We start from the raw sequence: 26,401 nt of genomic DNA on the forward strand, positions 1-26,401 counted from the left end.
AATATAAAAGAATGAGGACAATGCTATCGGCAATTTCGATATTTTTTCGTGTTACTTACCACACAAACACTCATTTTGATTACTTTATTTCAGTTTTGGTCATTCTTACTGCGTAATGAGATCCCAAAGAAAAGTACAGAAAGGATGGTTTATGCAGTTTTTGGCTCTTCGTGCAGGTTGGCGGTCATAACAATATTGCCTAGTCTAGTTTTAAGACTAATAACGCCTTTTTTGTCATACTTTCGAGCCCAAAAGCCATGCTGAATCATTTTGTTTGTTATTGCTGATGTTGTGTGGTGATGTTGAAAGTAATTCTGGTCCCTCTAAAGAGCAACCAGAAACTTTAAATGAAATATCAAGAACTATTAGGGATCTAAACCAGAGAACCAATAGAATAGAAGTTGTACAGAAAGAAAAGTTTTCAAACACAATCGTTGAGCTTAAAACAAGCAAAAATTGGTTGCTACTGTTGTTTTTTGACATCCGTGAAAAGCTTGTAAATGTCGATAATGAAACTGGAAATATTGATCACTGACAGAGCGAAGTCAGCAAATCACGCGAAAGAATGCAAAACTTCGTGATCTTTCAAGTGACTTGCGTGTAAGACTTGATGATGTGGAAGACCCTTCCCGCCACGATAATTTTGTGTTTTATGAAATACAGCAAGATACCTCAGAGACTGCACTGCAGCCTGAGAAAAAAAGTGTCGGAAGTCATAAACACACTAAATCTTGCCGTAACTAGTGATAACATGGCAAGAGCTCACAGGATTGGTCGTTTTTGTACTATAAAAAAACCGTCCCTTGATTGTCAACTTTGCCGCCTGAAAAAACAACAGATGAAATTCTTCAAATACGTCCAGTGTTTAAAGAAAGTGTTGTGTCAATAATGTATATATCTGCCATGAAAAATAATCTCCCAGACCTGCTACAAAGATAACCGAGTTCGGCAAGGCCAACAATGTCCAACTTGCTCATGCGATTATCGATGAAATGACCCGTAGTGAAATCTCATTGGGTAATGCTTAACTCAGTGCGTGGAATGACTCGAAATATTATTCAAGGCGTAAACTATGAGCCTTCTTTTAGGGCATACCAATAAATGGCAGCAAGCGTTGATTTTTTTGCCTGAAAGTAGACAAAATATATGTTTTAAGGTACTGTTATTTAACGCTTACTATATTATCAGGTGTGGCCATGACGGTGGCCTTGTATTTATTATGTTTATTTTGGTGCCATGTGCAGGAAGCCTCAAAACGAATGCTACTTCAGTTGTGTATGTGTTTTCATTTTCTACATTTTTCCTTCATGTGTCACCTATTCTTAAGCATGAACCTCAGGTTGGCTTTCTTTTGATAATTACCAAGCGGTGCATAAATTCAGCGTATTAGTAACAACTCACTCGTAAAGGTCAGCGTACAGCATGGCGACTTCTCTCAGCATCAGGTTTCGCAGGTACAGATCGTCGAAGCTGCTGAGGGTTATGCCGAACAGACGTTGCACGTAAGCAGCGTACGAGGCCGTGCCATGGTCTCGGCCTCTTTCGATATCGATGGCGAACAGATCCAGGCCAAAGGGGTTCTCCGGAAGGCGAAACAGATTTGCGTCACCGCTCTGTCACCCAACCTGCGCAAAATCCATAGGTCGGCAATCTCACCCGGGAGCCGACTCGTTCCGATTCAGCCATTATTCTCAGTGTATATAAGTATCGGTTTGTGATGTGTTCATAAGTTTGAGTCAGTCTAGTAGAGGTAAATTTTGGTACCTCAAGCAATAATTCTGCTTGAGGAAAATTCTCCTAAGTCTGAGTCTAAGCAAGGCCTCTAACTTCTGTTGTAGTGTTGAACTGCTGTTCTCATTTTGTTTCTGCCTGGAGAATTGCGGCCACCGCCCTCGTGACACCTTATTGGCTTTTTGCATGGTCATGAACCTTCTATTAATGATGAAACAATTAGACTTGATTTGATTACTTATATTTTTAGAGTGAACTCAGTGAGCTCCATATTTGTGTGCTGATGTATGGGGACTCATCTTCGGCATAACCATCAGCTCTATGTCGGCTTCCATTCATATTCACATCTATAGTGCAAAGTAACAAAAACGCCGACCAAGGTGAAATACACAAAAGGTAAAAAGACGTTTTGAATCCCCACACGGGAGCCTTGTTCACAGTCCTGTTCACAGGACTGTGAACAAGGCTCCCGTGTGGAGAACCAAAACGTCTTTTTACCTTTTGTGCATTTCTCCTTGGTCGGTGTTTTTGTTACTTTGCACTATGTTTGCCCCCGACCAGATGGGATTCCATCGGACTCTTGACTATACTCAAATCTACTCCAACATACCATCACGTAGTAGTGTTCCTTCAGAAGCTTGATTTAGAAGCCTGCCTTGAATCCCCGGCCACTACTCAGTCCCAAATCCTTCCATCTCTTTCATGGAAAGTTTTTTCAGGGGGCACTGAAACCATTTTTTTCGGGGGCGAGTTTACTTTGCCATACAATAATCACTGCACTTTTTGCTGAACTAGTGGCACCGTTAAGGGGTACGGCTTGCTGCTAATCAGTCGCGACTGCGTGTGGCTGCGTAGGCGAGAAAATACCAGTTCGAAGGGATAAAACTGACTCGTCGTTAGAGAAGAAAGTTGCGTGTATTGCTTCAATGACATTTGCAGCGACGCTGTCGGTAAGTTGCCAAAAAAATAAAACTGTGCGGTTTTGTGTTGAAGGCTCACGAGTACGAGTAATGAGAGCGTCAGATAAGGATAGGGATTGTGCGAGATAAGCATGATCTCTTCATTTTTCCACGTACCGGTATTGCGAATTTATGCTCAATCAGCGCCGCCAGTAGTGACCATGCACATGAATCCGTCGCACACATCATCCGAGTGCCGCAGCGCCACCATACCACCTGTCGAGGCCCATACAGGGATGGCTCTGACCAAGCGTGACCTCGACAAATGCTGATATTGCAACGTTCCTTCCTGAAGATTTGCTATCACCCGGATACAGTGTACGCAAATCTCATTCCTAACTGCGCCTGCAGTTTTCTAGAAGCTTCCGGATGGCTGTAGATCATTTTGGTAACACTAGGCCCACTTTGCAAACATTACAGATTATTCTTGAACCTACGCGACCACTATCGATGACACTAGAATATCGAACGGCACGTGCATAAATGCCGCTGCGCTTCGCCGCTTGTCAGCTGATCGCCAGCCGACGCTCTGCTTGCCGCTATCAGTGCCCATGTGCTGCGTAAAACTGACCTTCAGTTTCCTGGCCACAAGTTCGCCGAAATAAACCCCCGTATTCTAGAACCTCGCTTCACTCGACGTTTCGCCTCACTTGATGGATGAATGGATTGATATGGCTGTACCCTTTAGATCGGGTGGTGGCTAGCGCCACCAAGCCGTAATACTTAATGAACCAAAAACTAGATTTATTTGTTTGCCTAAATAGTGAAGTTGAGGATTCGTACTTTGTATAAAAGGGTTTAATTTTCACTCGTGCCTTGACTTTAGCCACCAATCAGACGACCTCCTTCTAGGTAATTCTACCCGCTTAAAGTCTATTTTACCCTCACTGTCCCTAAACCCCAGTGCTTTGAAAAACTCTGCGCCATCATCCTGAACAAAGGGTGAAGCCCTTTACAGAACACGATCAAGTGTTCGGCAGTTTCTTCTTTCTCTACACACGCACTGCATACTGTGTCTACCCCTTCGTATTTGGCCCGATATGTCTTGGTCGCAGTACTCCCGTTCTGGCCTCAAACAGTAGAGAACTACCCCGAGTATTATCATAGATCCTTTGCTTGGCAATTTCTTGCTTAAAAGTTCGACATATCTCTAGTGCGGACTTCTTAATCATGCCCATTCTCCACATGTCAGTCTCCATATCCTTCACTTTCTTCTTAACAGGTAGTTCTTTTTGGTTTGGCCACCTGCTGTTTTCTAAGTATTTACCAATCAATTTCCTTGTTGTCTTCCTCCATTTTGTATCGACATTCTTCATGTACAAGTAGCTGAAAACCTTCCTAGCCCTAACGCTCCTCCCCCATTTCTCTCAATCGCTTTTCAAATGTTATCTTGCTGCTAGCTTCCCTGCCCTCAAATGATGTCCATCCTATATCACCTTGTACTCCCTGATTTGGTGTATTTCCGTGATATCATAAAGCAAGCCAACCTATCCCACGTTGCTTAGTTTCTAATCTTGCTTGAACTTCTGATCTCGTGCACAAGACCGCATTGCCGAACGTTAGCCCAGAAACCATGATCCCTTTCCTTATTCCTCTCACAACATCATACTTATTGTAATTCCACGGTGCCCTGTTTTTCATTACCGCTGCATTCCTGTTACCTTTTGTTGACATGTATATTTCGTGTTCCCTTAGATACTCGCCCCCATTGCTTATCTATACGTCAAGACATTTGTATTTTTCTGTTATCTCTAGCGTGACCTCCTCTATTTTAAGCTCACTACTTTCATTGTCATTAAAAATCATGACTGCTGAGTTTTCCTTAATAATCTGAAATCTAACCTATCTCCCTCATTACCACAGATGTCCACCAATCTCGGCAAACCTTCCTTGTTGTCTGCCATTAGCACTATATCATCTGCGTACATTAATGCTGGTAGTGCTTGTTCAATGAGTTTTCCTTGTTTGACAGAAGAGAGGTTGAAGCCCAGCCCACTTCCCTCCAATTGGGCCTCTAATCCTTATAGGTACATCATGAATAATAAGGGTGACAGGGGACATCCCTGCCTCAGCCCCCGTTTTACCTCTGCAGGCTCGTGTACCTGTTTTTCCCAGTTTATAATTACCATGTTACTTTTATAGATATCCTCTCAATGATTAGTGACTACATCTTTCACGCCTAGTGTGTCCAGTAATCCCCACAATTCCTCTTTAACCACGCTATCGTACGCTTCCTTGATATCCGAAAGTGCTAGCAACAGGGGCCTATGTTCCTTTTCGGCTATTTCGATGCACTACATCAGTGAGAACAGATTGTCTTCAAGCTTCCTGTGTTTCCGAAACCATTCTGCAGTTACCCCAGCACACGCTCATCTTCTGTTCATGCCTGCAGTCTTTCTTTTATAATCTGCATCGCGAGCCTGTAGACCACTGATGTCACTGTTATAGGACGGTGGTTGTTTATGTCAGCTTTTTCCCCCTTTCCTTTATAAATCATGCTCATCCTGCTAAGTTTTCATCCATCGGGAACTTCTCCATCGATTATTATTTTGCTCACTGCCTCTCTCAAAGCCTGCTTAGACTTCGGACCCAATGTCTTTATCAGCATAATTGGAATGTCATCTGGGCCGGTTGATGTACTACTAGGAATCTTTTTCTCAGCCCTTTCCCACTCTTGATTCATGCTTGTCTTTTGTGGCGCATAAGGCGCTTCGTTGTTGAAAATTTTCTGTCACCCTTCTTCTTATATATTCAATAGCTTCGTCCCCTTCTTGCCTAGCACCTTGAACTGTAGGTATAAACCTCTGCTCTAGGCTCGTCTCATTTCTGAGGGAGTTCAGAAGGTTCCGAAATTTGGCAGCTGTCTTTCTATCATTTTTATGTACTTCCACCAGCCACTGAGCCCCCTTTCTTCTAATCTTTTCATTGATCAGAAGAAATGCTTCCCATCAACAGCTTAAAAATATTTCCCCTTTTTTTCAACATCATCTGTCAGTTCACCCCGCTGCTTAGCAGGTCTGTGTTTCCTAGAGGCTTGCTGACGTTTTGCTATGGCTCTCTTAACTTCCTCATCTCACCAACTCTTGGGTTTGTGTCTTTTTTTCTGAGGTGACTTGTCACGTGCCTTAGCAAGCTCTAGCTCAGTTTTATTAGATTCGTGTATGTCCAAACTGTTTTATTATCCTCAGTGATTACTTTCTCAATTTGTTTAGTGGCCATTTCTATTTGCCTTTCTGAATGAAAAAATTCCTGTTGTTGCTCATGTTGTCTCCTACCCACTTTCACTGCTCTTTCAAAACTTAGCTTGATACGTTTGTGATCACTACCCAGACTTCTGGAGCCACCTCCATCTATGTGCATTCCCCTGAGCTTATCCTACATTCTATGTGACATCAGTGCGTAATCTATTGTCAACTACGGCCTTCCTACCTCCGATGTTATTTGCCCTTCACACTTCGCGCTATTGTTGCAAATGGTCAAATCAAGCCTTTCACACATATCCATGATCATTTTGGCTGTCGGGTCGGTATACCCATCTATATTTTCTATGTGCGCATTCCTATCTTCCAGTATATTTATCTCGCACTCTCCTCTTAACTCCTTAATGTCCTTTGATATACACTCTACCATTGCCTGGTTTTCCTCTCTGGCCTTTGCTCCCGTCCACAAGTACACAAAACCAAGGAGTGTCATTTGCCCTGCCACTTTCTCTTTTAGCCATAAATGTTCCCTGCACTCCTGCTTAACCCTTTTCCAGTCTGTACCTTTATGTAAGAATGCCCCAATACCACCTCCCTTTCTGCTGCCTTCTGTTCTATTACAATATTCCCACGCGTAGTCCGCAGTGTTAGGAGGTTGTTCCAAGTTCCTGAGATGTGTTTCTAAGAAACCGTATACCATCGGCCTCTCCTCACCTTAGCTGTTCTTCTATCTCTTCCCTCTTCAGCCTGTTCCTACCACACCGCGTGTTAATATACACTATGTCTGAATTGGCTTGGCACTCGTGGCTAGTCTATTTCTGCCCCGGACTCTACTTTTCTTAGATACTGGTGGCACTTTGGAATGGTACCTGTCCATACCACCTGTCAAAGAGTCTCCCTGTGGAGTTTTTCCTCGTTACTAGCTATCCTGCACCCCGAAGGGCCCGCTTGCCCCCCAAAAAAGCTACTGCGCGTCCTGCAAGCCGCCAACCCACCTCTTGACCTAGCCGCCCATCGAAGTGAATTCTGTCTCGTTGAAGACCACCCCGCCTATGCACCTCTGTTCATTTCCACCACCTCAAAGCGTTTCTCTCGACTTATCCACCATATCTTTTGGTTTACGTTGACAACTGCTCTTTGCAGGTTGCTATCACGCACCGGAACCTCCAGTATCGTGCATATTGCTACCTGTACCTGAGGAGAAGTGGCGCGCATGTCATCGACGCCTTTCGCCAGTGTAGTTGCTAGTCCTGCTGTATCTTCATTTAAGACATGGTTTAAACCGCTTGAAATTACCACGAGGTTTTGTCTATCAGCTGTAGTTTTGAGTTTTGCGCTTGATTGCCTCAAGACTGCGTCCAGCTTGCGTCCTAGGAACACCCGTACTGCAACCCTTTTGTCACCTCTTACCCTCTCTTTGATGGCTTCTGTGCATCTATTTAAATTCTAGTCCCCAGCGATTATCACATGCTGTGACTTTTCAGCTGAAGCGTCTTGAACCTGGGGGCTACTTGCGCCTGTGACACCGGCTGCTTTGTCCCCTGCAAGCCACACCACTACTTTGCTGAAGCAGGGCCTTGCGACAATTGAACCAGCTGAACCTGTTTTTTTGTCGAACTTGCTTGCTCTTTCTTTTCAGCCGTTCTGGTTGCTGGTTCCTTACTGTTCTCTCCGTCGGCCGCTCCTTTGTTCACCTTGGCTAGTGCTTCCTCGGTGGACTACAGCCTTTCTCACATAGCCCTCGTTCTCTCTTGCTCAGTCGCCAACGCAGTCTCCAGCTTGCTGATTCTCATTACCAGTTCACTCTGGGCAACTGTCGTTTTAAATGCGAATCATTTCTTAGCGAACTTCGGCGACATTGAGCGTATTTATCTATCTAGCCGCCTACGACATTTAGCTCTCTTGGCCGCTTCGTTAAAGATATCAATAACAAATTCGGTATGGCATAATATGACTGTATGAAGAACACACTTGACTAGTCATATTATGAAAATTATGACATATATGTCTTGAATGTCATTATTTACATTCCCTGGTCCTGCAGCAAGAGGTTCGTTCACAAGGCATGTTGCAAAACTGGTATGGTATGACATGATTGCATAGCGAACACAAGCGACAGACTTTAACACAAAAATCATGACATGCATGTCATGTAACAACATGACTACATGCCACGCTCATTGTGCGCTCACGGCTTTTCGCTAGCGTCACATAAACCAAATTTGGTATTACGGTTATGGTATTATGGTATTATGGATGACGAAAGTTTGTGATTGGTGCAAACATGAGAATCATGAGATGCGTGTCATGTAAGAACATGACTAGATGCCACGCTCATGATGCGCTGGCGGTCGTTTAGCTAGCTTCACCTACACCGAATTTGGTATTACGGAATGTGAATGGATGACGAAGTTATGATATTGGTGCACACATGATAAACTTGAGATGCGTGTTATGTAACAACATGACTACATGCTACGTTCATAATGCTCTAGCGGCTGTTTCACTTGTTTCACATGTACCAAACTTGGTAGTACGTGTCGTGAACAGACGACAGAGGTAAATGACACATCTAAACATGAAAATCAAGATATGCGTGTCATGTAACAACATGACGACATGCCACGCTCATGATGTGCTGGCAGCCATTTCGCTATCTTCACCTATACAAAATTAGGTATTACGGGTTGTGAATAGATGACGAATGTTTGATAAACATGAGATGCGTGTCATGTAACAACACGACTACATGCTACGCTCTTGATGCGCTCGCGGCCGTTCCGGTATTTTAAAATGTACCAAACTCGCTATTACGTGACGCGAGAAGACGACATAGGTAAATGACACATCCAAACATTAAAATCACGACATGCATGTCATGTACAACATGACTACATGCCACCCTCATGAGGCACTTGCGGCCATTTCGCTAGCTTGACATATTGAAAATTTAGTAATATGTGACTTCAATGGATGATCAAGGTGTGTGACTGGTGCAAACATAATAATCATGAGATGCGTGTCATGTGAGAACATGACTACATGCCACAGTCAAGGCGCCATTACATTTCGACGTGACGCGGGGCGTGTGCACGCCGGCGTTTATTTTGTTGTGTCACGCCGGCATTGACACGCCAGGCGCCGGTCTTGCCATATGCTCTAGGTACGGCAAAATACTGCATATCAGCGATAGTCTGGTGTGTTTATTGAGTAGCGCCGAGTCATTTTCAGCTGAGTGGTGGCACAGTGCTCAACTCTGTCAAGTGAAGGGTGAAAGTAGAGTGGAGGAGCGTTTGTGAATACGAGAGAAAGAGTCTCACCTGAACATCGACTGGGCTCCCTTTGTCCACGTCAAAATCCTGTGACGTCTAAGGGAGGTGCTGTCCAACCCGTGTACCGAACGCGCCCCTCCAGCCATGAGCCGATCCCACACCACCAAAGGGACATGGCGCCAACGCAGAGCAGTGAGCCAACCACCGGAAGCAAGGACTCCCGCCAGAGTTCGGGCTCAAGCCTGACCCAGACCGGAAGGTTCAAATGCTGATCTCGACTACTGTGACGATGACAGCCCCTCTTACACCTGCACCCATCTTGCTCCGGCAGCCGAAGAAGCCTCCCACTTTTTTGAGATTATCGTTTCAACACCTAGAAAAGTTAGCTGGAGACCTATGACTGAGTAGCCGCTTTGAAGAGCTGGGACCACGACTAAAAACTGCGCCGTGTCTACGTTTACCTAAATGACACCGCGAAAACGTCGTTAGAGAATTGCGAACGCATGCTTACGAACCTGGAATATTTTTCGGATGACGTTCCTGAGCACTTCTACGAGCCTCGCCCGAAAGAAACGTGCCGCTACTGCCTTGGAGCACGTGTGCAACTTTCCAATGAAAACATTAACATCTTCGTCGAAGTGATGACCCGGCTGTTACGTCACGCCGACCACAGCATGACTAAGGAGAGGAAAGTGAGCTTTATTAGAGGAGTGTGAAGCAAGAAGGCTTCCCCTTATTGATCAGGAATTCTCCAAAAATGGTCGCTGTATTCGCTTTGGAAGCGTATACAATGGAGAAGACGCTCGAGATGTGGACACTGCAATACAACCGCAGCTTCTCGTCTACACGCTAAGCTAGCATCCAAGTTCTGGGAGCCGCCGACCTGCGTGAGACGATCTGATCGATCGAGCACGAGGACCTGCGGAAATCGCAACCTTCAGTGGAGCATAAAGTGGACTCCATTCCAGACGTCGTACGCCAGGAGATCTAATAATATATGGGCGTTTCTCACCTTTCACAGCCGCAAGTGCAAGCCGTGAGCTATGCTGCAACCATACGCTGTCAGGTTCATCCTCCACGCCACGCCAAGACGCCGAATTGCTGCAGTTTCGCTGCCAGACAGTGGAGTCGCGCCCACCATCATACGGCCTGTCAGCCGGCCAGCGATACACGCCGAAGAAGACACACGTTTTGCGCAATTTTGACCACCACACATTGTCCTATCACTACGGGGAAGCTCACCACACCTACCGCCACTGCCAGCACCGACAAACGGGGCTACGTGGTTTCGACGTGATTGTGTCGGTTCCGCAGCGGGGTGAATGGCTTCAATATATGGCCGACTACCTCGCAGAAATGCAGTAGATACCACGAAGAGTCGGCAGTCACAACCGACAGGCCGCTATGTGTTACCGTAACGCCGCGATTATATGGCCCTACACGTGGCCATTCCCCAAGCCCATACTCGGAAAACTAAGGGCAGCAACCTATCTGCCGAAAATTCTCAGTCGAAGACGCCACGATGAAACTTCAAGAGTTCGCCGTGCTTCGTGTAGGGCCAACGTTGAAACTTCCCGGCCAGGAGAAGACCCGATGATGCAACGTCGAAACAGCGGTACAAACTATCGTAGCCGTGATCCGACGCCATGACCCAACCGCAATGCCAGGCGACAAACTAGCGATCTTGACACCCTCATCGACGGACGTAACGTCACCGCTTTCGTCGATACTGGCGCTGCCTTTTCCGTCATGAGAGGGAGGTTTGTCGCCATGCTGAACAAAGTAAGGTCTGCTTTGAATGGGCTCAAAATTCAGACTGCTTGAAACCACGTGATAATGCCCTTAGGAGTTTGCACACCCAGACTCACAATCAACAACAGGACTTAACCTCCGAGCTTCGTTAGCCTACAACAGGGCTCAGCGCCATGATACTTGGGATAATCTTCCTATGTGCACCCAGTGCCGTCATCATTCTGAGTTTCGAATCAATACCACTAACCAAATAAAAAGCGCTTCAAAATACAAGACCCTAGAGATTCGCGCATTGAATGTAATACAAGAGCAGGTCAGCGTGCCGCCTATTTTTAGGGTCAGTTCCGACGGCACCGAAAAGCTGGAAACCTTGATGGCGTCATCGAGGGCGACCAGCACCTGCTCCTAAATCGTTAGAGTTGCGTTCCAAAAGGCGTAGCCAGGCTGCCCAATGGCAAAACAAACGTAGTGCCGACAAACTTCAGCCTCAAATATAGGCACTTCAACGTTGGTACGACGGTCACCTACTTCAATAAATTCATGGATGCCAGGGATGCTTCGCTTTCTTCGTTGATACCGAAGTTGTTCCACGAATCACGGTCTCCAACCAGATTTCGATATGAACCCGAACTTTCCGAACTACGAGCAAGACCAAGTGAAGACCCTGCTCCTGCAGTTCAGGGACTGCTTCTCGTCATCTTCAAGAATTCGACAAACACTACTCGATTATCATCACTTCATAACAGAAGCAAGTTCACGACCACATCGACAGAGCATATACTGAGTTTTGACACGCCCAGATGAGGTCGTGAAGAAACAAGTCGACAAAATGATACATGACGACATCATTCAGCTATCTAAAGGTTCGTGGGGATACCACTGGTATCAGTGAAGAAGAAGGACGGAACCCTAAGTTTTTGGGTAGATTGCTACTGCCTGAACAAATTCACTGTGAAGGATGTGCCCTCTCCTGCGTATTGATGACGCCCTGGATAGTGCCCACCGAACGAAATACTTTTCTTCGACGGACCTTAAGACCGGCTATTGGCAAATCGAGGTCCACAAGCGAGGTCAAGAAAAGACTGCTTTTGCCAGGACAGACGGCTTCCTCAAGTTCAAGGTCATGTCATTTGGTCGTCGCTCGGCGCCTGCGACGTTCCGGCGTATTATGGACACCATGCTGACTGAATAGAAATGGCAGACTTGACTCGTATATTTGGACGACGTCGTCTTGTTTTCCTGGAGCTTCAACGAGCATCTCCGGCGCCTTAAAAGAGTACTTCAAGCTATCAAGGCCTCCAGGCTAATCCGTAAGCCATAAGAGTGCCGCTTACCGCAAGAGGAACTCTTGTTCCTGGGACATGTTTATAGCGTCTAGAGTCCATCTCGACCCGCGCAAACCAGCTGCCATAGGCGATTTCCCGCCGTCACCCAACAATAAGGCATTACGCCGATTCTTCAGACTGTCTACTTGTTACAGGTGTTTTGTCAAAGAATACTCACAAATATCCGAGCCACTAACTCTCCTTAAGAAAAGTGATCTACAATTCAGGTTGAAAATGGCAGAAAAGGAAGCGTTTCGGCAACCAAAATGACGCCTGACAACACCACCAATGCTTGCGCACTTGAACAAATCTGTAAGAGAAGTACGCACAGACGCAAGCAACATAGGAATCGACACCGTCCCTATGCAAATAATCGAGGGCCTGGAAAGGCTTATCCCTTACGATAGTTGGTCGCTATTCAAGGCCGAGGCCAATTATTCCACAACAGTAAACGAGGGCCTTCCCATCATTTTGCAAGCGGTCAACTTTCGCCCTTACCTCTATGGTAGGCCTTTCAATGTTATGAGTGAACACCACGCCCTGTTTTCGCTAGCTTACTTGAAGAGCCTTTTAAGTCATCTCGCACGGTGGAGCCCAAGTCTTGAAGAATTCAACATTACCATCGTGTAGAAGTCTGGAAGGAAACACTCCGACGCCGACTGCCTGTCTCGCGTCCCCGTCAATCCACCGTCATAGGACGACAAGGCTGAGCAGTGTTTCTTAGGAAGCATAAGGGCTGGCGACATGGCTGAACCACAGCGAGCCGACCCCACATGAGGGGCCTAGTGAAACACCTTGTCTGCCGGACCACCCATGTCCCACAAGTATTCAAGCGAGAAATCGCGTCATTTTCTTAAAGAACTTCATGGCAAAGAGCTTCTCTCCGGCCTGAGCCAGCTACCTCATCATTGTACCTTCGGCAATTCGACCAGACATTCTTCAGGCTCTACACGATGATGAGCACGCAGCGGCGTCTGCACAAGTAGTTTGGTGTGTAGCGACAGCACAGACCCAACCTAACGGAAGGGAGGGGGGGGGGGGGGCTTTGTTTTCTTCAATGCTTCGCCATGCGTGGCTTAGCCATGTCGAGGAAAAAGGGATCCTAGGGGTTGAGCTAACACCGGGTGAGTGTACCTTTAAGGCCACCTGGCGGAGGCAACACACCTCTTAGGCCCCGGCTTCACGTAAATGGCACCCTTGAGCTGACCTGTTGCTGTCGATTTTTGAAAGCTCTCGCTCAGAAGCGTAGCAGTTTTGTCTAGTTGGTACGACATGAGGATAGTTATAGCGCGAGAACAAAACAATGACAAAGGGACAAGAAGGGCACCAGCGCTCACCTCCTAGCACTCGTCTCCTTCTTGTCTCTTTTTTGTCGTTTTGTTCTCACGCTACACTTGTCGTCTCTCGCTCAGATATATCGGTTGTTTTAACAAAACAAACAGAAAAAAGAAAGACAGCGTCCTGTCTATCTGCATGTCGGCTTGGTGGTTTGGTATTCAACGCCCAGCGTATTGTCGGAAGAAAGTGAAAGACAGTACATAACAAGGCGCACAATAATTCGACCATTCCAGCGACTATAGGCGGCGCAGCGGAGGGTCGAAATGATGGACAAGAGGGTGATGTCGTGAGTGTCTAAGTCAGCGCCGTACACCGTGAAGACGCGTTCATTGGTTCATGACTACTGAGAGACCGAATTGTGTCGCTGTTTTATCACTGTGTGACAGCTTCGCAGCACGGCTACATGGTGCCGCCTGCGTCGCTGGAATGACCAAATTCAGTCCTAGTCCTCTACTCACGTGCAGGCCCCTCATAGCAATTTCAAATAGAGCACTGCTGACGAGACATATGCAGCAGACAGCATTACGTTAAAGAAGACGCGTTAAAGAACCAGACACGTTAAAAAAGTTATGACACCCAATATAGGCCTATAATTTGTGTTTGATGGGTTAATCCTTGTACGTTCAAAGACAAGCAGGCGACATTTTAGTGCGTGTGGTTTTGCCGCTTATTTATAATTGAATATTTTTATAAGCGAGCGAGTGGTCCGAGAGTTGGGAAAGACTGGCGTGCTCGCTGGCTCGGTACAGTTCAGCTTAGTTACCCTAAGAATCTCCCGAAAAGACAATACATTACTCCAATACTCCCGAAAAAGACAATACATGAAGGAAAGGTAATGGCAGCAATGTCAGCAGGAAGGCCATACAAGCCTTTGGCAGGGTTTGTGATGAATGAGGTAGATAAGGGAGCAGTTTGGGCACGTGGGCGTGCGAGTTGTTGCAGACGATAGGTGCGAGAAATGTTTGCGGTGGGGATAATATATGGAGCTTTATTATTGCTGCCCTAAAAGGATCTGTGAAAAAGAGCAAGACTGGGAGTGCGTCGGCACTCAGAAAGCTGTGGTAAACCAGATGCTGGATTAAGCGTAGAAACTCATATATTATATAAGTAGCATCAGCGAACGAATCTAGTAGAGCGATTCTGCACAATTTCACGAGAATCTGAGATTGGTATATCTTCCGGCAGGCTGATGCATACTCAAGATTTTGTCTTACGAGTGACTGATAGGCGAGAAACTTCACATTTCTGGGGGCCTGATGAAGATTACTATTAGGAAAACCTGGGGTCGGGTTTGCTGAAGTTATGATATTGTTACGTACAGGAGTAACTAACTCGACCACCATACAAAATCAAGTGTCTTCGCCGTTCTCCTTTTCAGGACTACTCCTGACGTGCCAGTCCCTCTGTCGGTATGTTCCACTACATTCTTCGCCCCCCTCTCTCTTGAAGTCTGGGCCAGAAGATAAAGAGGCGTGAATACAGAAATCATGCGGCACGTAAAGTTTAAACTGGCTTGCATGGGCGGGAACTTAGTGGTTTGTGTTTTTGGTGCCCAGTTCGGAAATAACTTTGGGTAACAGGGCCAAGGGCTCTCTCCACTCTAACAGGGCCGGCAAACCAGGGAAGAAACTTTTGCCAACGCTGTGGAACGTGCTGGTTGCGTAGAATCAGCATGTGGTCTCCTGGTTTCTAAGGGGTGTGGTTCATGTTAGAAGGCGAGCGAAATTTCATCTGGTGATGAGCTAAGGCCAGGTGCACTCTAACGCGAGTTTTACAAGTTAGCTCTGAAGTCCTGGTATCAGTCAGACGGTTGTGCACCATTGTGTTGAAACCAAAGAAGCTCTCTTGCGGAAGCCTCGGCGTCGTTCCATAGACAAGCTTGTACAATGACTCCCGTGTGGTTTCCTGCTGTGATGTTTTGAGGGCAAAGACAGCTGCGACAAGTTCGTCCCAGTTGTTATGACTAGGACTCACATATGACGACAGTATGTCCTTTATGGTATGGTTTGCACGCTCCACCAGACAATTCATATGTGGGTGCTAAGGAGTGGCTGCGGCATGTCGAAATTCACGGTCATTCAGTAGGTTTATAAATGTGCGCGACGTGAAGGCCGTGCCGCAGTCAATGATGAGCAAGCGTGACGTGCCGCGTGGAAAAACGACGCACTGGTTGAAAAATGTGAGAACGTGCTGCGTCGAAGGGTCAGGGATGGCCCTGACTGCGGTGCACTTCGTGAGATAATACGTGGCGACGATGAGGAACTTGTTGCCGCGCGATGGACGAGGGAACAGTCCAATATGATCATCATCATCACCATCATCTTCATTATCATCATCAGCCTGACTACGTCCACTGCAGGACAAAGGCCTCTCCCATGTTCCGCCAGTTAACCCAGTCCTGTGCTTGCTGCTGCCAATTTATACCCGCAAACATCTTAATCTCATCTGCCCACCTAACCTTCTGTCTCCCCCTAACCCACTTCCCTTCTCTGGGAATCCAGCTAGTTACCCTTAATGACCAGCGGTTATCCTGTCTACGCGCTGCATGTTCGGCCCATGTCCATTTCCCCTTCTTTATTTCAACTATGATATCCTTAACCCCCGTTTGTCCCCTAATCCACTCTGCTTTCTTCTTGTCTCTTAAGCTTACACCTACCATTTTCTTTCCATTGCTCGCTGCGTTGTCCTCAATTTAGGCTGAACCCTCTTTGTAAGTCTCCAGGTTTCTGCTCCATAGCTAAATACCGGCAAGATACAGCTGTTATATACCTTCCTTTTGAGGGATAGTGGCTATCTACCTGTCATAATTTGACAGTGCTTGCCAAATGTGCTCCACCCCATTCTTATTCTTCAAGTTACTTCAATCTCGTGGTTAGGCTTTGCGGTTATTACCAGCCCTAAGTAGACATAGTCTTTTACAACTTCAAGTGCACTATTACCTATCTCGAAGCGCTGATCCTTTCCGAGGTTGTTGTACATTACTTTCGTTTTCTGCAGATTAATTTTAGAACCCGCCTTTCTGCTTTGCTTGTCTAACTCCGTAATCATGAGTTGCAACTTGTCCCCTGAGTTACTCAGCAATGCAATGTCATCGGCGAAGGGCAGGTTAGTAAGGTATTCTCCATTAACTCTTATCCCTAACTGTTCCCATTCTAGGCTTCTGAAAACCTCCTGTAAGCACGCGGTAAATAGCATTGGGGAGATTGTGTCCCGCTGCCTTACACCCTTCTTGATTGGTATTCTGTTGCTTTCTTTATGAAGCACTATGGTAGCAGTTGATCCCCTGTAGATTTCTTCCAGAATGTTTATATATACTTCATCTACGCCCTGATTCCGCAGTGTCTGAATGACGGCTGATATTTCTACTGAATCGAACGCCTTCTCGTAATCTATGAAGGCTATGTATAGTAGTTGGTTATACTCTGAGCATTTCTCTATTACCTGATTGATAGTATGAATGTGGTCAATTGTTGAGTAGCCTGTTCAAAATCCTGCTTTTTCCTTTGGTTGATTGAATTCTAATGTTTTCTTTACTCTGTTAGCAATTACCTTTGTAAATAGCTTGTATACTACAGAGAGCAAGCTGAGCTGCCTGTAATTCTTCAAGCCCTCGTCATCTCCTCTCTTATGTATCAAGATGATGTTAGCGTTCTTCCAAGACTCTGGTACCCTTCCCGTCAGGAGACACCTCGTAAACAGGGTGGCTAGTTTTTCTAACCCAATCTGTCCTCCATCTTTCAGCAAGTCTGATGTTACCTGATCCTCACCAGCAGCTTTGCCTCTTTGCATGCTCTCCAAAGCTTTTCTGACTTCTTCAATCATTACTGGTGGGGTGTCATCTGGGTTACTGCTAGTTCTTATAGTATTAAGGTCGTGGTTGTCTCGGCTACTGTACAGAGATCTGTAAAACTCCTCCGCTATTTTAACTATCTATCCATATTGGTAGTTATTTTGCCTTCTTTGTCCCTTGGTGCATCACATCCTACTTTTGCCTATCCCAAGTTTCCTCTTCACTGCTTTGACGCTTCCTCCGTTTTTCAGAGCGTGTTCAATTTTCTCCATGTTATACCTTCTTACATCGCATACTTTACGTCTATTATTCAACTTCGAAAGCTCTGCCAGTTCTATTTTGTCTGTTGTACTGGACACTTTCATGATTTGACGCTTCTTAAGTAGGTTCTTCAATTCCTGGGAAAGCTTGCCAGTGTCCTGTCTAACTACCCTGCCTCCAACTTCCACTGCACACTCCGTAATGATACTCGTCAGATTATCCTTCATTGTATTTACGCTAAGGTTGGTTTCCTCAGTAAGAGCCGAGTACCTGTTCTGTAGCGACACTCTGAATTCCTGTACTTTCCCTCTCAGTGCTAGCTCATTGATGCACTTCTTGCGTATCAGTTTCTGTCGTTCCTTCTTCAAGTCTAGGCGAATTCGAGACCGTACCATTCTATGGTCACTGCATCGTACCTTGGCAACCACTTCCACATCCTGCACGATTCCTGTGTGTGCAGTCATTATAAAGTCTATTTCGTTCTTATTTTCGCCATGTCCACTTGCGGTTTTCTCGTTTTCGGTAGAAGGTATTCAAAATCCGCAAATTATTGCGTTCTGCGACTTCTACTAGTAGCTCTCCTCTGGCGTTTCTAGTGCCGATGCCATAATCTCCGACTGCCTGGTCTCCAGTCTGCTTCTTCCCAACTTTTGCATTAAAGTCGTCCTGCACTGTAGTATACTGTGTTTTTACCTTACTCATTGCCGATTTCACGTCTTCATAGAAGCTTTCAACTAAAGCGTCATCAAGGCTGGATGTAGGCGCGTAAGCCTGTACTACCTTCATCTGGTATCTTTTATTCAGTTTAATTACAATACCTACCACCCTTTCGTTAATGCTATAGTGTTCCTCTATGTTTCCAGCTATGTTTCTGTGAATTAGGAACCCCACTTCCAGTTCTCTTCTGTCTGCCGAGCCCCGATAGCAGAGTACTTGCCCATTCTGTAGCACAGTATAGGCCTCATCTGGCCTCCTAACCTCACTGAGCCTTATTATATCCCATTTGACACCCTCTAGCTCCTCGAATAGTACAGCTAGACTTCCCTCACTAGATAAGGTTCTAGCGTTAAACGTTGCCAAGTTCAGGTTTTAATGACGGCCTCTCCGGGTCCAGAGATTCTTAGCACCCTCTGCTGCGTTGCAGATCTGACCGCCGCCGTGGTCAGTTGATTTGCAGCTGCTGGGGAATGAGGGCCGTGAGTTATTTGACGTATGCATGTGGGAGGTAGTGGCCAGATACTGCAGCAGGGTGGCCAATCCCTCTCTGGTGAGGGAGTGCGTTCGCGGCGGTGGTTACCGGTGAGGCCGCACCCCAGGCCTCTTAATGCAGTTTCATCAACACACGGAGTTTTTTTAATTCTGGTTGGGAACTGCGCGGCACCGGGATTTGAACCACGGACCTCTTGCATGCGAGGCGGATGCTCTAATCACTACGCCATCGCCGCACCCGAATTGTTATGTTCTAAGTGTAGGTATCAGCGGTGTATCAGTCAAGTTTGGTGTTATTTCTATAAAAATGTTTTAATGAAATGAGATTTCTGCTGAATACCCCCTTAAATAAGGGCCTAGAGAGTACGGAGTGGGGTCTCCGATTAGCCTATGGGGTGCTGTTTATTATTATATTAAGCGGACAAAATTTAAATTTGTTGGTGAGGTGATGTTACCAAATTAATCTTTTTAGTGATTAGGCTTAATTTTGGTCACGAAATAGTTCCGGTACTATCACTCCTGTCCTGATGAAACCTGAGTGGCGACAGGTCTACAACTAGGGCTTTGCACTGTATGAGTTAGAAGTTTCCCGGTAGGTTATTGGCAAAGTTAAAAGCGATCGTAAGGAAAAAAAACACGTGGTTCAAGACATTGATCTGACGGGCGTACCTTTCTCCCGAGCAGTGAGCCACCCTCCTCCTCTGAGCGAGGGCGAGGGAAGACGCGGGCGCCACACGTTTATTAGCGGTTCTCGTTATATTCTTTCTAACTCTGTATCTTCCGGTTACCTTGAGCTATCAAATTTATTTTTACACAAAAAAAAGCCGGACTGTTGTGTTCTAAAAGAAGATATTAGCTATTTTTCGGTGGCGTTTGTAGCTCCTTTTGAAAATTTGTTTTAATGAAATGAGCTTTTTGCTGATTACCACCTCAATTAAGGGCCTAGAGTGTACGGAATTGGGCCTCCTGGTAGCCTATGAGGTGCGGTTTATTATTATAATAAGCAGACAAAATTTAAATGCGTTTGCGAGGTGATATTACCAATTTATTCTTTTTAGTGATTAACCTTAATTTTGATTGCGGAATAACTCTGAAACTAATAAACCTAGTCCGATCAAACTTCAGTAGCGTCAGGTCTACCCTAAGGAGTTTCAACTTTATTAGTAAGAAGTTTCCCGGTAGAATAATAACGAAGCTACAAGTGATCGTAAAAAACACGTGGTCCGACTGTTGTTGTTTTCCCAGACTCACACTGTTTTCTTCTCCTAAAATATAAACTTTTCGTTTGTAATAGCAGTATTTGTAGCGGTTGAACTCCTTGTATCTTCACGAAGAAATAGACACCACTTTGGCTCTCCTAGAACCAAAATTGCTAAATATATAGGTAGATATGTGCAGAGCTCACTTACCCGTGCTGCTGACGCGGCCGCTCTCATGTTCCCATATCTCAAAAGATGTTTGAGTAGGAAGAATAGGCTGCATGGGAACCAGTTGTCTATTTGTGATCATTTTCTGTTCTTGACACACCATGCACGACAAAAGGTGGCGGGAGATGTCACTGTGCACGTGCTGCCCCAAAACCTCTCTTTGATGCGTGCCAGCGTCTTGTGCAGCCCGAGGTGACTGGCAGTCGGGGCGTCGTTGCACACCAATAGTACTGATTATCCCATGGCTTCTGGGACAACCGGCAAGCATGACGAATTTTGATAACTTCGGTGATAGAGCGTCCCCTGTCGAATGACATACGACGCAGAATGACTTTTACGACAATGGTTGGGAGTGCGTACTTCCACGGATAGTCACCGGGCAATCTCGACAACTTCTGCATCTTGTAGCTGTGTAGTTCGTAAATGAAGCACCGCAACGACTGGGGAGATGTCGTTGAAAGATGTCGGGGGGCAAGAAAGGTAGTCACAGACTTGATGGCGAGTGCTCCTGTGATAGACAATAGACAATTTGTAATCTTGCAGTTTGAGAAAGATGCCGCTGAAAAGGGCTCGCAAAAGAGACGGCTACTTTCAGTTCTGTGTGGACTACCACCAGTTGGAAGAGGTCACAGAAGAGTTGGAAGGATGCCTATTTTATGTAAAACCTTCACTCAATCGTAAGTGCTCTAGGCGATGCCTGCCACTTCAGCACCTTAGTAGCTGGCCCTAGTTACCGGCAGGTTCAGATGAAGGAGGCTGACGCGGAGAGAACTGCGTTCCCCTTTCGCAGGAGTCTGTGCGAGTTTAGTCGCCAGCCCTCTTGCTGTTCTAAAGCTGTAGCTACGTTACAAAGATTGAGTCATAAGACTCTCGGGCACATTAAGTGACAATTTGCCAAAGTATACCTCGATAGCATCGTAATTTTCTCTCAAATAGTCGAGGAGCAACTCCACCACTTCATGGATTTCCTTCGTCGGTAGCGTGCCAGAAGGTTGACCCTGAACCCTAAGCAAGCTGAAATAGCTGAGACTCGCATTTAACTCTTGAGCTTCACCAACGAGAGTGGTGGCGTTCCATTGTGAGAGCAGAAGGTAGTAGCGGTTGTGGAGTATCCCACACCGGTGAACACTCTGGGCTTGAGGCACGGTTTGGGCATGGTGAACTACTACAGACAGTTCATCCAAACTGTGTGGTTCTCCAAGTGCTCTATACCGCACTTTTGAAAAAGGCGGCATGATAGAGCTGGGGCCCAGAGAAAGAGCAAGCTATTAAGTCGCTGTCGGAATCTCTATTCGTGACAGCTGATCTGAAGATGCCTTATCTCGATGGGATTGGTTTGAAATACAAGGGCGATAAGTAGACGAGAACAGCAAAGACAAAAACATGTATCATGTTTGTATTCCAAACCATCTATATACTAGCGTAAAAATCAACTACAATCAACTCGCCCAATTAACGATTTTAACATTTCAACAGGGAACTCGTTGTCCAGGCGGGCACGAGTGACATGGGCCTTGAGGTGGCACTGCTTCAGGAGCACGACGATGTCTTCCGGCGAGTCGCCTTTGAGAGGCGGTAGCTGGACGCTACCGAGCGTAACATAGCGAGGCTGGAAGGGAAGCCCTCGGGCTATCTCACGCCGGGGCGTCGACCTTCCAGCGGTACAAAATTGTTGTGAACTACTAGAAAGAGAGTTATAACGTCGTGGCTGATGCCTTGTTGCGGGCGTCTATTTTAGCGTATGACACTTGTGTCCGCCACTCCCAAGAGCAGTTGCACCTAGTAGACTCTGGGGCCTCTGTTCCAAACGGGTCGAATGGCTTGGACTCCGCAGTCTAAATCACTTTTCAGCCAAAAACCTCGTTTGATGATTTTATATGTGGGGTTTAGTGTCCAGAAACCATCATGCGATTATGAGACGCCGCAGTTTAGGTCCGGAAATTTTCGACCACCTGGGGTTTTTAACGTGCACTCGAACTGAGCACATGGGCCTAAGCATTTTAGCCTCAATTGAGGACGCCTTCGCCGGGATTTGATTCCACGAGTGGGGGGTCAGCAGCCCAGTACCTTAGCCCCTAGACTACTTCTACGGGGAGTCTACAGCCTCGGTTGATGAAGCATACCTAGTAGACCGTGTGACGTCCGACGGTATCATCTTCAGCAGATCGGACCTAGTTAAGGCCCGACAGCACGATCCGTTTTGTCAGCAAATTTTTGACAGCCTCAATGAGCAAAACTCCCAAGAAAAGCGTGGTGGTCAATCCGCCGGTCGCAAACGGACAGCTGGTATTGCTGTCAGCGCAGAGTGCTAGATTTTATTTGATTGATATTGATTGATATGTGGGGTTTAATGTCCCAAAACCAACATATGTAATGCGACACGCCATAGTGAAGGACTCCAAAAATGTCGACCACCTGAGATTCTTTAACGTGCACCCAAATCTGAGCACACTGGCCTACAACATTTCCGCCTCAATCGGAAATGCAGCCGCCGCAGCTGGGATTCGATTCCACGACTGGCGGGTCAGCAGCCGAGTACTTCAGCCAAAAGACCACCGCGGCCGGGCAGGCTGGTATTGTTTAGGGCACGTTCAATTAGTGCCTGTTTGATGCTTACGGTGTTTTCCTGCATTACCTACCATCTAAGAAGCTCCCGAGAAGTCCTAAGGTGGTGACACCCCACAGTTTACGGAAAGTCACCCTCGGGTATTTCCACGACTTATGGTTGGTCGGAGATGCAAGTGCTCTTAAGACTTTTCAAAAGTTTTGCTGCTCTGCTACTTGGTCTGGCATAAAGCGTGATGCTCTTATTTATGCCCGCTCGCGCCACGAGTGTGAATGCGTGAAGCCTCGTGGGGGCAAGCTGCCCAGAACTATGCAGCCAATTGAAGAGCTACTGGGACAAACTGTTGCACGCCAGAAGAAAGCCAAATGACATTTCGTCTGAACGAGAATCGCCAAAATCTTTGCCCGAAGGGATAAAGTTTTGAGAGTTCTTCAGGTAACAAGAAAGAATGATCAAGGGAAAATCGTCTAAGCCTGTTCCATTTCATCTTTAAGCAAGAACGAAAAAAGAACACAATCAGAATGGCTGCAGATTGCTTAACGCCATACTAATGGAGTATATTTGTATCAAGTAAGAAGTACCGCATTTCCTTTCTTGATATCAATGCCCAATCAGCTATAAACAAGGCAGTTGATATACTAATACTGTTAGAATCCTTCGAATTTTTATTGGAGGTCACCATGGTTTCTGAAACGTGGCACCACCATCAATAAAAAGTTGTTCGTATACATAGCTACGTCACTTATTTCTTCAACCACTATGATAAAGTAGGTGGTGAGAATATGCTTTTAGTGAAAGATATGATTGAATGTGAAATAGTCAAAGCTATTTCTGTGGTTGCTGATGATTATAAGATTTTTGCTATGATATTTCGTTCAAGTATTTTTTATTTTACCACCCCCCCCCAAAAAAAAAGAGCATTGTGTTCACCTTTATGACGTTACTAGACACTTTTCTGTCGCGGCCCACACAAACCAATTTTAACATTCCTATTAGAGGTGACCCAAACATTTATATGTTAACTACCAGTGCCCACTGGCTTCATCTTTGTGAGATCATGCAATCAGACGCATTTACTGGTGTTTTAAAGAAACGTCTATTTCATGTCCATCCCTGCAAACCTATAGACGTCGTTAAAACAAATATCATCGGTACACTTAGTTGCTCTCGTGTCTTTAGGACACAAACTAGTGCTCATTATAAGTTTATTCTATTTTTACACAAAGACAACTTAAAATTAGGGATGCTATGCCACAGACTACATTGGACTTGCATACACGCTCTAGCACACTTGATTCGTTTAGTGAATATGGATTGAAGATAACATGAGACTCCATATACAGTGAAACTGATGCCGACACTGCACGTAATGTTTGCATCTCAAGATTTATCGAAGACTATACTGAGTGCTTTCTACTTGAAATAAGAGGGCGACCGCGCAAGACAAGAAAACTTTGCAATACTTCGGAGTGCCTGAAAGCTATTAGTAAAAAATGAACTCGATGAGCTAATACTAAGCTAAAAACAAGACTTTTTCATTCATTTTCTCTCAATTCACAAGGCATTACAGAGAGGAGTGGTGGAAAAACAAGTAACAATCTGCACAAACAAATATAGCATGTTTAAAAAGGGTATGCGTTTATGGTACTCTTGAAGTTGGCCGGGTCAGTGATGGATGCGATGGAAGCGGGAAGGTGATTTCAGTCCGTGCTTGTTTTTGGGCATGAGTGAAATAAAATGGAGGTTTGTACGGCTGCTTATAATTCCAACTTTGAAGCGGTGATCGCTGCGGGATGAAATGTAGGATGGCGGCAAAAAAAGCGAGTTACTCAGTGAGTGCATGGTATGGTACAACTTGTGGAAGAGGCACAAGCGCGAGATTATGCGGCGAAATGATAGGCTAGGTAGATTTAAGGTTGACTTCATATGGGTTACGCTTGCTGAACGGGAATAGTTCGACAAAATGAAACGAGCGGCGCGATTTTGAATTGCTTCGATGCTACTGATATGGATGTTTACGTGGGGATCCCATACAGATGATGAATATTCTAGCTTTGGTCGGACTAATGTTTTATAGAGCAGAAGTTGCAGTTGCATCGGGGCAAGGAAGAAGCTACGGCGTAAATAACAAAGTGTGCGGTTAGCATTGTTTTTAATAAGGTCAATGTGAGACTGCCAGGAAAGGTTGTCAGAAATTGTAACGCCAAGGTACTTGTAAGAGCTAATTTTAGTAAGGGGAGAATTATTATGTACGTAGTTAGTAGAAATATTACATGTTCGACGTGAAACTCTCATTACCTTGCATTTAGTAACATAAAGGTGCATTAGCCAAGTATCGCACCAAGGTGAAACATTGTCTAAGTCACACTGAAGGGCAAGGTGGTCAGAAGGGGTTTTAATTTCGCGGTAAATAACATAATCATCGGCGAAAAGTTTAATAGAAGAAGAGATGTTATGTGGCAAATCGTTAATGTAAATCAGGAACAGTAGTGGGCCAAGAACGGGTCCTTGGGGAACGCCAGAGGTTACGGGTGAGAGGGAGGAGTTAGATTCATTCGCGTTACAAATTGGGAGCGGTCTATTAGAAAGCATTCAATCCATTTTATTATGTTAGCATCAAGATTAAGTTTGCTCAGTTTTAGCAGTAGCAGTTTATGGCATACATTGTCAAAAGCTTTAGCAAAGTCGAGAGAAATGCAGTCAACAAGGGAAGAAGCGTCAATGGCAAGAAAAAGGTGATTAGTAAAGCAGAGAAGTTGGGTCTCACACGAGTACTGTTTCTGGAATTCATGCTGGTGATCACTAAGGAACGAGTTGTTTTCTAAAAAAGTGATTATGTGGGAGTAGATGACGTGTTCCATGAGCTTACACGGTATACTTGTTAACGATATGGGCCTTTAATTGCGGGGGTTATGAACGTCACCTGATTTGTGAAGAGAAACCACCTTTCCCGCTTTCCAGTCGCCCGGGAGGCAATGACATTCCAAAGACTGTGTGAAAAGCTTACATAAAATGACAGATGAGTAAACAGAGGTATTATGCAAAAACTTTGCACAGATACCGTCTTCACCTGGAGCGCTGGCTAATTTCATGTTTTCTATCAATTTTTATTCCGACACAGTCAAATAAAAGGGGTTCCATGGGAACAAAGTTGTGGGTGGGGGTATCGGGAAAGGAAAGTGCTGTAGCTTTAACAAAGCACGATGAAAACAGAGAGCTTAAAATGACACAACACTCTTCCTTTGGTACACGGCTGTTATCATCATGGATTATTTCTATCGCTTTTTTTTTCATTTCCCCTAATTATCTGCCAAAATTTCTGTGGGTTAGTTGCAAGCAGGGAGGAAAGAGTTTGTTGATATTAATTTTCTTTTGCAACGGATAATGCGCGAGTGTACTCGTCAGCTGCGTGATGATAAGCGGACCACCTTTCCAGGTTGTTAGTTAGCTTTGCCTTTCGAAAAATTCGTTTCTTTTTATTCAGTAGTCGTTTTAGTGTAAGCGTGAACCAAGGGGACTTTGCGTTTTGCCTAACTCTGCGGAGTGGAATAAAACGATAGGTAAGTTCTGC

The 26,401-nt window shown here is 45.5% G+C and overlaps 1 protein-coding gene across 1 annotated transcript in view; it reads right to left on the reverse strand.

The window, feature by feature from the left end:
- Positions 1-808: 808 nt before the first annotated feature.
- The window catches only part of LOC142783743 (uncharacterized), a 36,003-nt gene continuing 10,410 nt past the window's right edge, over positions 809-26,401 (reverse strand). The window contains exon 3 of the mRNA XM_075882323.1: positions 809-1,625. Coding sequence (XP_075738438.1) covers positions 1,606-1,625 — 20 coding nt within the window. The 3' untranslated portion in view covers positions 809-1,605. The remainder of the gene's footprint in view (positions 1,626-26,401) is intronic.

The sequence above is a fragment of the Rhipicephalus microplus genome, unplaced genomic scaffold (assembly GCF_043290135.1).
Source record: "Rhipicephalus microplus isolate Deutch F79 unplaced genomic scaffold, USDA_Rmic scaffold_12, whole genome shotgun sequence".
NCBI classification, from domain to species: Eukaryota; Metazoa; Arthropoda; class Arachnida; order Ixodida; family Ixodidae; genus Rhipicephalus; species Rhipicephalus microplus.